This window comes from Syngnathoides biaculeatus, chromosome 16 (genome assembly GCF_019802595.1).
Source record: "Syngnathoides biaculeatus isolate LvHL_M chromosome 16, ASM1980259v1, whole genome shotgun sequence".
NCBI lineage: Eukaryota > Metazoa > Chordata > Actinopteri > Syngnathiformes > Syngnathidae > Syngnathoides > Syngnathoides biaculeatus.
Genome location: NC_084655.1, coordinates 25,125,878 through 25,137,979, shown reverse-complemented (window position 1 = coordinate 25,137,979; position 12,102 = coordinate 25,125,878). Strand labels below are relative to the sequence as shown.

Sequence of the window (12,102 nt, the reverse complement as noted above, 5' to 3'; positions counted from 1 at the left end):
TACCAATCTGTGGCGAACGTGCCTCGGCGCGCTCGCATTCCTCAATATGGCTGACTGGCGGCCCCGCCGCCGCCACAGACTTGGACTTCCTCCGCACGTCTGGCTCCAGTCCTGCAGTGTGTCTGTCCAGCAGCAGAGGGCAGCGCAGGAGGCGATTTGCCTGTCCCGAGGATGTTCCCGGCAGGGGGGACGAGTAGCGCCCGCTATCGCGCCGGCGTCCAGCGGGTGGCGATCGCCCGGAGGCTTCGGATGACGTCGTGGGCGAAGGATCTGAGCTGCGCGAGCGTTAGGCGAGCGGCCGTCTGCGCCTCAAAGTCGCCGTGGAGTTGGGCCGCCATCCCCGGCCGGCGGTCCCGCCCCGGTTCGGCGCCGCCCGGCCGTGCCGCCTCCCGGACCTGCGAGCGCATAAAGGCGGGAATCGTTAGCAGGTAGTTCCGCATCCCGCCGGTCGGCGTGGGCGTTACCTTGGCGATCTGCGCGAGAAGGTCTCGCAGGTCGGCCCGAAGGCCGTCCAGTCCGCCGAGGCGCTCTGACAAAACTTCCAGAAGGTCCTGGAACATCCGCACGCCTTCCGCCGTGCGTTCCAGGCACGTGTCCTGCGGGGTGGGGTGGGGGGGGGGGCGACGGACAACATCAGCGACCGACAAGAAGATGACCGATATTTTTCTGATCCTTTTGAAGGGGAGCTGCTTTTGGGTCTACCCGTTTGACAATCGCTGCACTGAACGTCCAGAAGAAATAAAATGCAAGCGATCAAGAGATTGGCTCGGGTACATTTTCTTCAACACTTAGTTATGTTTCTATACATTTTAGACCAGGGGCGCCTGAGACTTTTTTTCCCCCAAGATCTACTTTTCAAGCATCCAGCCGACGTGGGGTCGCTAACGCCGTCACGCGATCGCGACGGACACGTCGAGCGGCCCATTTCCTTTTTTCTTCTGTTGTGTTGGCGGCAAGGCGAGGAGGATCCAATCGCACGAGAACATCAGAGAAGACAGCCCGAGCGTTTGGGGAACTCCTTCATTCGCGCACCGGGACGCAGCACTGCCAGGGTACACAAACTACTTCTGCTGTTCGCTTGGTGCTTCTACTTTCAAGTATTTTACGCTACATCATCTTGAAGCTCGCCCGCGTCGCGGAAGAAGAGGAGGAGGAAGAGCGACGAGCAGAAGCAAGGATGAAAAAAAGGAATGATGGCGGAAAGCCACGTAAATCCGAGTACTACCGTGTCAAAGTGTTCCGACAGCGGTTTGAGGACCGGCGCGGGGGGGATGCGGAGGGCGGCGGCCATCATCTGCAGGTCGCCGGTCGGCTGCGAGAAGTCCAGGGTCGAGCCCTGAGGAGGCAAAAAGCGGACGCCGTCGGCGACGGGCCACGGGAGCCGGCGGGCGACGGGGGCTCACCTCCGCCTCCTTGGCGATTTTGTCGGCCAGCATGCGGGCTCGTTCCAGAGCGTCTCGGAGGGCCGGCGGAGGGGCGGCGGCGGGTGCCGAACGGATCGCCGGCGCCGACAGGAAGCAGCAGAGGAGCGGCAAAACTGCGGCAGGAAACAGGAAGTCCACACCTCCAATCATGTTTCTCTCCCCCCAACAAAAAGTGAAAACAAGGGTAGTGCCGCATGGACGACCATCGACATACACACACACCATCTCGATCGCAGTCGGGAATCGCAATCCGATCGCTGCCAATTCCCAGATAAAGACGCGACGCTTGTCGTAGTTTCGCTTCAAACATTTTGCCGCAGCATTTTGCTTGAGGAGGCCTTACTTGAACCAGGATCCCTCGCCCCGAAACGCGTAAATCCGTGCTGGCTAGCAAAATGTGCTACGGCGAATCATCCCTGGCGTCGCTCGCATCTGCCGCGGTTCGTAGTGGGGCACCGAGAGCCGCGTGATCGAGACCCGCAGGTGCTGCAGCTGCGCAAGTTATGAAATTTTGAGAAGCGATCCGTGCGTAGTCCTAGAAGACGCGAGCGACCGTGGACGAGTCCGCCACACTTGAGCGAAATCCATCATTCTACTCGCGGGGATGAGAGATCAGCGGCGGGCCGCGACGCAGCGTCTCACCTGCGCGTGCAAAGTGACGCAAATAAATAAGCATGACACGAAATCCTTTTCGATTCGACGTATCTGCTCTGTCCTTTACTTTTCAATCACTGACGTTGCCCAATTTGCTTATTTCCTGTTGGGCGATGCAGCCTCACCTCGGTGCGCAATTGGCGCGGCACAACGGCGCCACCTATTGGTGGCTATCGGCTAGAATCTGTTGTATCGACCCATCGGCAATATGATGCTTTCACATGCCTTTAAAGTTTCCATATGCCGATTAATATTTGTGTGCTTGCTTTAAAATTCAGCTAAAGCCTGAGATGAGGTAGAAAGTCGCCATTGGTAAGACTGAAATGTTGCATGTGAAAGGGAATGGCGATATATTCATCCGTCCATCCATCCATCCATCATCTTCGCAACAGGGATTAGCCCGACTTCCCTCTCTCCAGCCAAGAGCCGTTTTTTGGGCCCACCTGGACTCTTCCCTCCCGGTCGGAACCCGACTCCCCTCTCTCCAGCCAAGAGCCCTTTTTTGGGCCCACCTGGACTCTTCCCTCCCGGTCGGAACCCGACTCCCCTCTCTCCAGCCAAGAGCCCTTTTTTGGGCCCACCTGGACTCTTCCCTCCCGGTTGGAACCCGACTCCCCTCTCTCCAGCCAAGAGCTGTTTTTTGGGCCCACCTGGACTCTTCCCTCCCGGTCGGGTTTTCATCCGACTCCCCTCTCTCCAGCCAAGAGCTGTTTTTTGGGCCCACCTGGACTCTTCCCTCCCGGTCGGGTTTTCATCCGACTCCCCTCTCTCCAGCCAAGAGCCGTTTTTTGGGCCCACCTGGACTCTTCCCTCCCGGTCGGAACCCGACTCCCCTCTCTCCAGCCAAGAGCCGTTTTTTGGGCCCACCTGGACTCTTCCCTCCCGGTCGGACCCGACTCCCCTCTCTCCAGCCAAGAGCGTTTTTTGGGCCCACCTGGACTCTTCCCTCCGGTCGGGTTTTCATCCGACTCCCCTCTCTCCAGCCAAGAGCCGTTTTTTGGGCCCACCTGGACTCTTCCCTCCCGGTCGGAACCCGACTCCCCTCTCTCCAGCCAAGAGCCGTTTTTTGGGGGGGCCCACCCCACCTGGACTCTTCCCTCCCGGTCGGAACCCGACTCCCCTCTCTCCAGCCAAGAGCCGTTTTTTGGGTTTTTTGGGCCCCACCGGGAACCGACTTCCCTCACGGTCGGGTTTTCATCCGACTCCCCTCTCTCCAGCCAAGGAGGTTTTTTGGGCCCACCTGGACTTTCCCCCCGGTCGGAACCCCCCGACTCCCCTCTCTCCAGCCAAGAGCCGTTTTTTTTTTTTTTTGGGCCCACCTGGACACTTCCCTCCCGGTCGGAACCCGACTCCCCTCTCTCCAGCCAAGAGCCGTTTTTTGGGCCCACCTGGACTCTTCCCTCCCGGTCGGAACCCGACTCCCCTCTCTCCAGCCAAGAGCCGTTTTTTGGGCCCACCTGGACTCTTCCCTCCCGGTCGGAACCCGACTCCCCTCTCTCCAGCCAAGAGCCGTTTTTTGGGCCCACCTGGACTCTTCCCTCCCGGTCGGAACCCGACTCCCCTCTCTCCAGCCAAGAGGGGCGTGGCCGGCGGCAGGCGTGCTCGCTCTCACCTGCGTGCGCGTGCATGTCGGCCAGGGCGGTTTGGGATCCGGCGCGTTCCCGGCGTGGACGAAGATGAAGATGATGAGGAGGAGGAGGAAGGCGACGTTTCCTCGTTTCGCTTCCATTGGAGGTCCGGAGCGCTTTTAAGGGGCTCCGCGGGGACTTCCCACGCACGCCACAAGAAGTTTGCCGAAGTGACGACAGCGCCTCGTGGCGTCATCGCGGCCAGAAGCGCAATCGCGGCATCGTCACTTCCGGCTGCAGCTGGACGCGGTGCCAAAATCGCGATGGGGCGAGAAGAACGCGTTGCGTTCACGTGCTCGAAAACGCGCTTTTATTTCGTAGGCTTTCATTTTTGTCGCAAGTGGAAACGTGAACGCTTCGTAACATTTGAGCATCGCCTCGTGGCCCGTGCGCGTGCGCTTCAGGTTTGGGAAATCGCGGAAGATCTGAAGGCTCGCAGACGCCCGAAGCGTTTCACAACTGGGTGATTCACTCTTCATCGCCGTCGTCGTCGTGTATCATCATCATCATCATCATCGTCACCCACGTGAGCGCGCTCCCCGTCCGGCACGGTGGAAACTTTGCACCCGGCCGGCGGCCGTCAAAGTCCACAAATCTGTCGTGCCGGTTAACGACCGCTAAAAGGGTTCGAACGCGCACAAATGGTGGAACACAAGTCAGGACCGCCGGCTGAAAAAAAAATCGAATCAAATAACGGGATGGATGGATGGATGGAGGGCAAAAGAAAAAGACGGTAAATGTTGCGCTGGTGCAGTTTCCTTGGAAGAGTCGAACCAACGCTTGTTTGCCGTGTTGGATTGTGCCTTGCTTTGAGGGCCCAGGGGAGCGCAATGGGGGGGTGGTGGGAGGGAAACCACGGAGGTGGAAACAAACAGAATGCAACTCCACTTTCAGAGCCGCTCATCCTCACAAAGGTCGCACCAGTGCCGGAGCCAATCCCGACCATCGAACTGGTCGCCGCACACACGGCATGAGTGACAGACGGCTGTCGCACTCACGACACCCCCCCCCTACCCCCCCAAGGAATGCGAGCGTGATTTTTTGGCCCACCCGGAGAACACGCAAACGGCCAATGACAAATATCAAATATCTCAAAAGAGATCTTCAATTCCATTGCAGATATTCATAATCCCCCGTCGTCGTGAACGTCCGCAACGTCGAAGCCGAAAACTGAGCGTGGCAAAATCCACGACATGAAAGTTGCGGCGAGCAAAGACGAAAATGTCAATTCCAGTTCAACAGTTTTGGAGTTTTCAGGATCAAAAGTTCCCGCGGGGAGCGGGTTCGGCCGTCGCATGGCGCCTTTGCCGCCATTCCGACTCGCTCCCGTTGATTTTCAGCGGGAACGGCGAAGGAGGATCGATTCAACGTTCCAAAGTCCGCAACGGCAACAAAAGGGAATAGCAAAGGAGACGAGGGCAACCGCAAAAGCCGTTTACGAGCTCGCCATCTTTATTTGTTCACTTGAGGAAAAAAAACAAACCAGGAGGAGAGGGGCATTGTGGGTAATAAACAGACAAGCACTTCCTTTGCGCACAGGGAGTCAACGGCGAGAGGGAGGGGTTCAGGGGAAGCTGTCGTCGTCGTCTTCGGCCATTTCTTTGGCGAACTCCAGATCCTGCTGCTCACGCTCACGACGCTCCTGAACAAACAAAAGACGTGTCACTGTTGCCCTGGAAGTTTCGAAAGGAGGTTTTGCCCGACACCTCTGAGCTAGCGTTGAAGCAACAAGTGGACATTTTTGGTTTTTCCTGTGATGCTAATGGATAATCGTTTCGTTGAAATCAAATATTTACAAACCTTTCCTAACATTTCCTTCAAAGTGCATGACTCAGCCCAAATGTTCCAGGTAACCCTTCGCTAGCTGGAGCCACAACTGAGTCATGTTTGTCGGCTACCTCGCCGGCACACGCCTTTTCGGTTCCACGGAAGTCCGATCAGGGCCACTCCTAGACCTGGACTTTGTTCTCCTCGAGCCGCTTTTGCGCCCGGCTTTCCGCCTTCACATCTCCACGTAAGGTTCCTGCTTCGGCAAAACGGCGTCATGCCGCGCTTCACAGTTGGGACGGTGTTCTCGGGTCTCCGAGCTTCCCCCTTTTTCCTCCAGATGTAAACCTCGGTCACGATGGCCCAAACGCTCCACTTCAGTTTCATCGGACCACAGGAAGCGGCGTCTTGTTGCAAACTGTAACGATCTCCGCTTTCGATGGTTCTTTTAAAGCGACGGCTTCGTTCTCTGCGAGTGGCCTTTCGGCCCACTGGTTTCACTGTGGATAGCGACGCTTTCTGTCCAGCTTCATCGCAAGGTCTTTAGCTTTTGTTCTAGGGGTGCCGAAAGACCTTCATCTTTGGGGCACGGAGCCCGTCTCCTCCCTGAGCTGTGTGATGGCTGGACATTCCTATGATGGTTCTACTTGCCTAGAATTGTTTGTTGTTTTAACGGAAGAACGTGGCACCTTCAAGCACGTGGAAATTCCACCCAAGGATGAGTCAGACTCTTTCTGATTTCATCTTGATGTTCATATGATTTCAAACAAGGAAGCAGAGTGTTGAAGGCGCGCCCTTAAATACATCCGCAGGTGTGCCGTCAACCTATCGGAAGCTTCCAAAGTCGTGACCTCATGTGGGATTCCCCGTGTTCTTTAAAGGGACAACGTTTTTCTGGGGGGTATGCAATCATTTGACCTTATTCTTTCATTATTGTAGCATTTAGCAAAATTAAATAATGTTGGCGATCCCGAGTGAGCTGAAATCGGAGCGTTTTAGTCTAGCTTGAAAATGAAGCTTTGTAAACGTCTGCCTTCAATTGCGTGCAAATAAGGGATGTGCAGCTCTTTATTATCAAAAATATGACAACATTTTTACACGGCATCAAATAGATTTCAAACTTCTCGCTACTTATTTGCGTGTATTTACTGCTTAGCGAATGTATCATGGAACACCGAAACCGAGGAGGAATAGAAGTGGACTTCCACGGCGACGTTCTTAGCAACAGCGGTGGCGCGCGCGCTATTACCTCAGCTGACTCCAAGTCCTTGTTGTACGCTTTGGGCGGAAACCTCATGGCCTACACAACAAGAAAGCGCACACTTACCACCAGCACCATTGAGGAAGATGGCGATTGGTCGCGCACCGACCTTGACAGACATGTTGTGAATGTCCAGGCAGAAGGAGATCCTCTGGTGGAAGGCCAGCTGAGGTTCTCGGGTGCCGTAGATGTCCATGGTCTCCTTGGAGCGGACGAAGCCTTTCTCGTGGTTGATGCTCGCCTCGATCACGCCGTCTCGGATGGCCTGCTCGGACGCGTGGGGTTTTGGGGGTCGCGGTCACGGTCACGGTTACGTCTGCCTCCCGCGTGGGTGCGTGAACGCCTGCGCTACCTTGGCCACAATGAACTCGGCGTCTTCAGGACTGTCCAGCTGCAGCTTGAGCGCGATGTCAGCCAGCGAGATGCGCGAGTACGACAAGCTGATCATACGCACGCCTGGACGGGCACAAACACGCACGCACCGGGGCGGTTACTTTCCGTGGCGTGGCGCGGCGCGGCGCCGCGACGGGCTCACCCGTCTTGATGACGTTGTGTCTGAGGCGGATGATGAGCGTGTACGTGCCGTCCGTCTGGAACTTCTCGCCAAACTGCTCCAACGCTTGGTTGAACTTGGAGAGGTTGCCCGTTCGCACCGCTACAGGCGCACACACAAACGCGTCAAGCATTTCACGCCGATCGCGACCCGGTCCGTCGCGTCCCGACCGGGGCCGGCGGGATATACAACAGGCAACTTGGACGCGACAGCGGGTGTGTGGAATTTGGGCGAGGCGGCTGCGACGCGCCACCCAATTCCAATGAAGTTGGGACATTGTGCGAAACGGGCGAAAAATGATGAATACTTGACGTGCACGTGAGTAAAAACGCCAAGTACTGTTGTAAGCCCTGCACAATATAAGCCATGAAAAGCTTTAGCAAACATCTCGCGGGACGATGATGATGTCATCACTGACCCTGAGTGAGCAGGAAGTAGGGCATGAGCGACCGCTTGAGCGACGGCTGCCTGAACTGAAGCCTGTCGGGAATTTCTCCCAGCAACAACTCCACCACAATCAGCAGCTTGTGGACCTGCACGCCGACAACAACGTTAGCGTTCTCACAGCTCGGGCCCTCGCGCGGCCGTGCGCTCCCACCGTCTGCTTGAAGCCCACGGCGGTGTGTTGGGGGGCTTTCCTCAGCGCGTTGGTTAAAGTCCGGCGAGCCTCGGAATATTCCAGCTGGATGGCTTTGATGCGACCTGCGACGGGGGAGGACAAAGGTCACGGGGCGAGGTCACATATCTTCAAACGTTTACAAAACGGCGGAACAAAGCGAGCGTCCGGGATCGCTCCTGCCGACGGCCCGCAGCTCCTCCCGTCGTCACGCGCGCAAAAGCCGTTTTCCTTCTCGGCCTTTCTTTGACCCTTTCCCAGCGCGCCTTCGCGTCGTGCAGCGCTACCTACGGTTTGGTTGAATATTTTGGCGTTTGAACGTGTGCGCAGTACCGGTGTAGTAGAGGTATCGGGCCCACTCGTTGTTGTTGGCCAGTTCCGGAAAGACAGACTTGGACACGAGCTTCTCAGCCTGATCGTAGAGGTTGAAGTTGAGGTAGTTCCTCAGCAGGAGGTTGAGGAGAACCGCCTGGCCGTCGGCGTCGTGGCGCAGCGTCGCCGTGCGCAGCCGCGTGTGCAGGAAGCTGACGGGGGAAGCGGGACCGCGGCTCAGTCGCGGCGAATCAAAGGTCAAAGGGCGTGCGGGCGTACCTGCGGATGCTGTCCAGCTGGTTGAGGAACTCGTAGACGCGCGCGTGGTAGTAATAGCATTTGGCGGCCACCAGGTCCAGAGCCCGGCGGTTCTTGGAGGCCATCTTCTGCAGCAGGTCGTCGGACACCTTCTGGGCCTGAAGCAAAGCCACGGGAGGATTTTGGCAGGCGGCGGCGGCGATACCGCATGAAAAAATTTCTAGCGCGGCACCATTTCAACCGCTGGCCCTTCGAGTCGTGCGCCCTGAAAATCTCTTTGCGGCGATCGGCCAATCGGGAACGCCACGGACGGAGTCGCAGGAGCGAGAAAGGAGAAATTGCGGGCGGCCATATCCTCTCAAGGGTCGCAATCTCGGCGAACGTCAAGTCGTCACAGCGCCCGGGTTCTTTGGTCTGGTCTCCCATTTGGGGAAACGTCACTTTTGAAACATCCCGGGCCAAAATTCAGAGGGCTTCTCCGATCCGAGCCGCCCTCGTCATCACTTTTTGGGGTTGGCTTTTCGACACACACACACACACACACACACACACACGCACACGCGAAAAAAAAAAAAAAAAAAAAAAAGCGGATTTTCTCTCCAATTTTTCTCTCTTCTAAATTCAACAAATATGAAAGTTAAAGTTGCTCCGTCAACTACGGGAAGTGATAGAAAACCGACGACGACCTTCGCGCCTCAATTATTTCTTGAGCTCGGTTGTCACGGCGACCACCACAACGATTGCGCCGAGCGAATAATGACCTCGCTGAACCTCTTGTTGTTGGTCAGGTGCACCACCAGAAGCAGCTGCAGGTAGGCCTCCACCTCCGGCAGCAGAGGGTTGCCGGCCGCCTTCCCCGTCCTGGGTCGGAACGGCACGTCCCCGTCCACCAGGTCCATGGGCTGCGCCGCAAACAAAGCAGAGGATGAGCGAATTCCGGGCCCGCTTCCTTCCGTTTTTCTTCATTTGGAAACGGGAAAGAATTTCAACCTTCTCAAAAATGTCTTCCACTGACAAAAACTTTTCTTCTGCAAATGATAAAAGCCAATATTGATATTTATGCGCGAATGACGCCTTGGGAAATCCCTCTTTTGTACACCCGCATCGCATCACGTGACCCACACGTCGCCCCGGCGCCGAAAAGTCGCGGGGCTCATCTCCGGCGATCGGCCCGTGTCATGCACTCGCCGTTCCTCTCCATCGATTTTGCGACATAGTTCAATGTCACACCAGCTGACTTTGTTCCAGCAGACGCGGCGGGCGTTGTCGCCCGTTACGGAATGGAAAGGACAAACGGCGCCGGGAAATAACGGAAACGGCAGGTCGAACCGGAGCACATTTTCAAAACGGCGCTCGGGTCCAAGGGCGGGCACATCGCGGGCCTCGGCTTCCCACGCCCACGCAAGTGGACGGCAACTTTGCGGAGGTTTCGCAAGCGCGACGGCGCGGCCACGCACCTCGTCCAGGAAGGCGAGCAGGAAGTCTCTGGTGGCGGCGTTGTTGGTGAAGAAGCCGCTGATGGTTTTGTGCAGCACCAGCGTGTTGAGGCGGCGGCTGGTGGACGGCAACGCTCGCAGCGCCCGCAGCACGAAGCGAGGCTCCTTGCCCGAAACCGCCTTCTCGATCTGCTTCACGTGCTCCTTGATGTCTGATTCGAGTGCCACATTGATTCGTAAACACATTGCGGGAAAAGCAAAATAACCTGCACAGATTGCTCATGGCAAAAATGACAATGAATACGCAACGTTTCAAGTAGTCGTGCACGACCGCTGCAACATCTTTAGGGCGTGACCTTTTCAAAACAACAAAACTCGACCGATTTCCGGCTGACTTTTTTGTTTTCCTCCAACACGTTACAACCAAAGATAAAGATAATGATGTTCAAAAATGTCTTTTTTTTTTTTTTTAAAGGTTTTTCTGTGTTGTGAAGTGAATGAAATCTGCAGGGACAGATGATTTCAGGCTCAGGATCACCAACTGGTGAGATTAGGAAAAAAAAAAAAAAGCAATGCGTCGATGTAAATTCATTTACTCTCCATACTTGAGTAACTTGAAAGTTGCCCCGTAGCTCAGCGGTTAGAGCACTGGTTTGGTAAAGCGGGGGTTGTGGGTGCGTATCCCACTGGGGCCTCCGCTCCCTGAGAAGGGAGGCGTCAGGAAGGGCACCCGGCGTAAAAATTGTGCCAAACATGTATTTGCGTTTCATCTGAGATGATACGCTGTGGCGACCCCGAAAGGGACAAGCCGAAAGAAACACACACACTTGAGTAACTTGAAAATATTTTGTAGTCCAGCGATTCCCAGCCGGCGACCTTCGCTTGTGCTGCGGGAAAGGATCCAATTTTACTAGAGGGTTCAGAAATTGATTCATTTACAGGACTTTGTCGTTCTGCTTCTGACGACATAAATGCGCTTCCATTGACCGTCGTGAGCGTGGTTCTGTTTTGTGAGATTTGCTCGTTGCGCTTCCGTCCGATAAAGGTTGGAAGCGTGAGCAAGCCAAATGAGATCAACCTGCAAGCGTATGATGTTGAAGAAGCGCAATGGTGACAACTTCACATGAGATTTCTCTCATTTAGCGGGCCTGCGACCTTCTTCTCGTTGGCTCAACAAAGATGGCGTCCAGAACACAAGGAACCTACATGACGACTCGTAGTCAAGTTTGATTTGGTGTTTCTCGGCGAGCCCTTTTGTGTTTCCCAAGGGATCTAAACAGTGAGTGGCGTGACGTCACCTCACGTCACGCGCTACTGTCGATGCTAACGACGCTAACCTGGCGACTCCCGTCACCAAAGTCGTCTGCGGCTCGGCCTACCTTCCAGGGTCAGGCTGTCGAGCTCTTTGGGCGCTTTGACCAGGCTGGCGGCCTCCGCCTCGGGCATGTCGACGTCCTGTGACTCGGCGCCGGCGGCCTCCTTGGACTTGTCGGCCTTGGAGTCCCGGTCTCGGCCTCCCGCTCTGTCGCGCCGCTTGGCCGCCGTCTCCTTCATGGTTTTTCTGCTTTTAAAAAAAAAAAAACAAAAAAAAAAAAAAACACAAAACCAAACAAAACAAACAAAAAAAAACTCCCCACAGACGCAACTACAACTGGTCTCCTCTTTGTTTTCCCGAAGTTCGCTCGTCGGTCGCCACGATGACTGGCAAGTCTGGGACGGCGCAAAGGATTGTGGGAGGAGCCAGACAGCACCAGAGGAGCGCAGAGCACATCGTCGTCTTTTTCTTTGGTTTCGGGCTTGTCCCGCTAGGGGTCGCCACAGCGCGTCCTCCATCTTGCTCTCCGGTCCCCTTCACGTCTTCCCTCCATCCAACTTTCTTCGTTGGTCTTCCTCTCACTCTTTCCATCCTCCCTTTGTCGCGAGTCTGCCCTCTCTGACTTTGCCTGGCCGGTCCCGCTCAGTCCTCGACACAACCCGACCATCTTCGTTTGCTGCGCTGCCTGTGGTCTGTCCGGCGGCCCCCCTCTAATGTGTACATCACGGCTGTCGCCTGCACAGTTTTGTCCGTGTTTTTTTTTTTTTTTTTTGTCAAACGACAAAGGAAACTGGCGGACGAGACCGAGGAGGCCGCCGGTGTTGTGAGCAGTACGAGTCACCTGACATTTTTTTTTTTTTTTTGCCGTGTGAGCTGCG

The 12,102-nt window shown here is 55.9% G+C and overlaps 2 protein-coding genes across 4 annotated transcripts; both read right to left on the bottom strand.

The window, feature by feature from the left end:
* Window positions 1-52: 52 nt before the first annotated feature.
* Window positions 53-4,528, bottom strand: LOC133514061 (uncharacterized). Of its 3 annotated transcripts, none has more exons than XM_061845332.1 (5): window positions 3,691-4,528; window positions 1,404-1,537; window positions 1,226-1,336; window positions 465-596; window positions 53-395 (listed from the first exon to the last, which is right to left on the bottom strand). In XM_061845332.1, exons 1-5 carry the CDS (start codon window positions 3,704-3,706, stop codon window positions 204-206), a joined length of 585 nt encoding a protein of 194 aa, XP_061701316.1. In that variant the 5' UTR covers window positions 3,707-4,528; the 3' UTR covers window positions 53-203. The 3 variants fall into 3 exon arrangements, with proteins under 3 accessions (XP_061701316.1, XP_061701315.1, XP_061701314.1); XM_061845331.1 differs by lacking the exon at window positions 3,691-4,528 and adding an exon at window positions 2,067-2,222; XM_061845330.1 differs by lacking the exon at window positions 3,691-4,528 and adding an exon at window positions 1,647-2,043.
* Window positions 4,529-5,136: 608 nt separating this feature from the next.
* On the bottom strand, window positions 5,137-11,939 carry psmd3 (proteasome 26S subunit, non-ATPase 3). The gene is made up of 12 exons (XM_061845313.1): window positions 11,289-11,939; window positions 9,931-10,121; window positions 9,235-9,375; window positions 8,495-8,631; window positions 8,237-8,427; window positions 7,886-7,989; window positions 7,706-7,820; window positions 7,270-7,389; window positions 7,087-7,190; window positions 6,844-6,999; window positions 6,723-6,773; window positions 5,137-5,348 (listed from the first exon to the last, which is right to left on the bottom strand). The coding sequence occupies exons 1-12, from the start codon at window positions 11,740-11,742 to the stop codon at window positions 5,271-5,273; spliced, it is 1,842 nt and encodes a 613-aa protein (XP_061701297.1). The 5' UTR covers window positions 11,743-11,939; the 3' UTR covers window positions 5,137-5,270.
* Window positions 11,940-12,102: the final 163 nt, after the last annotated feature.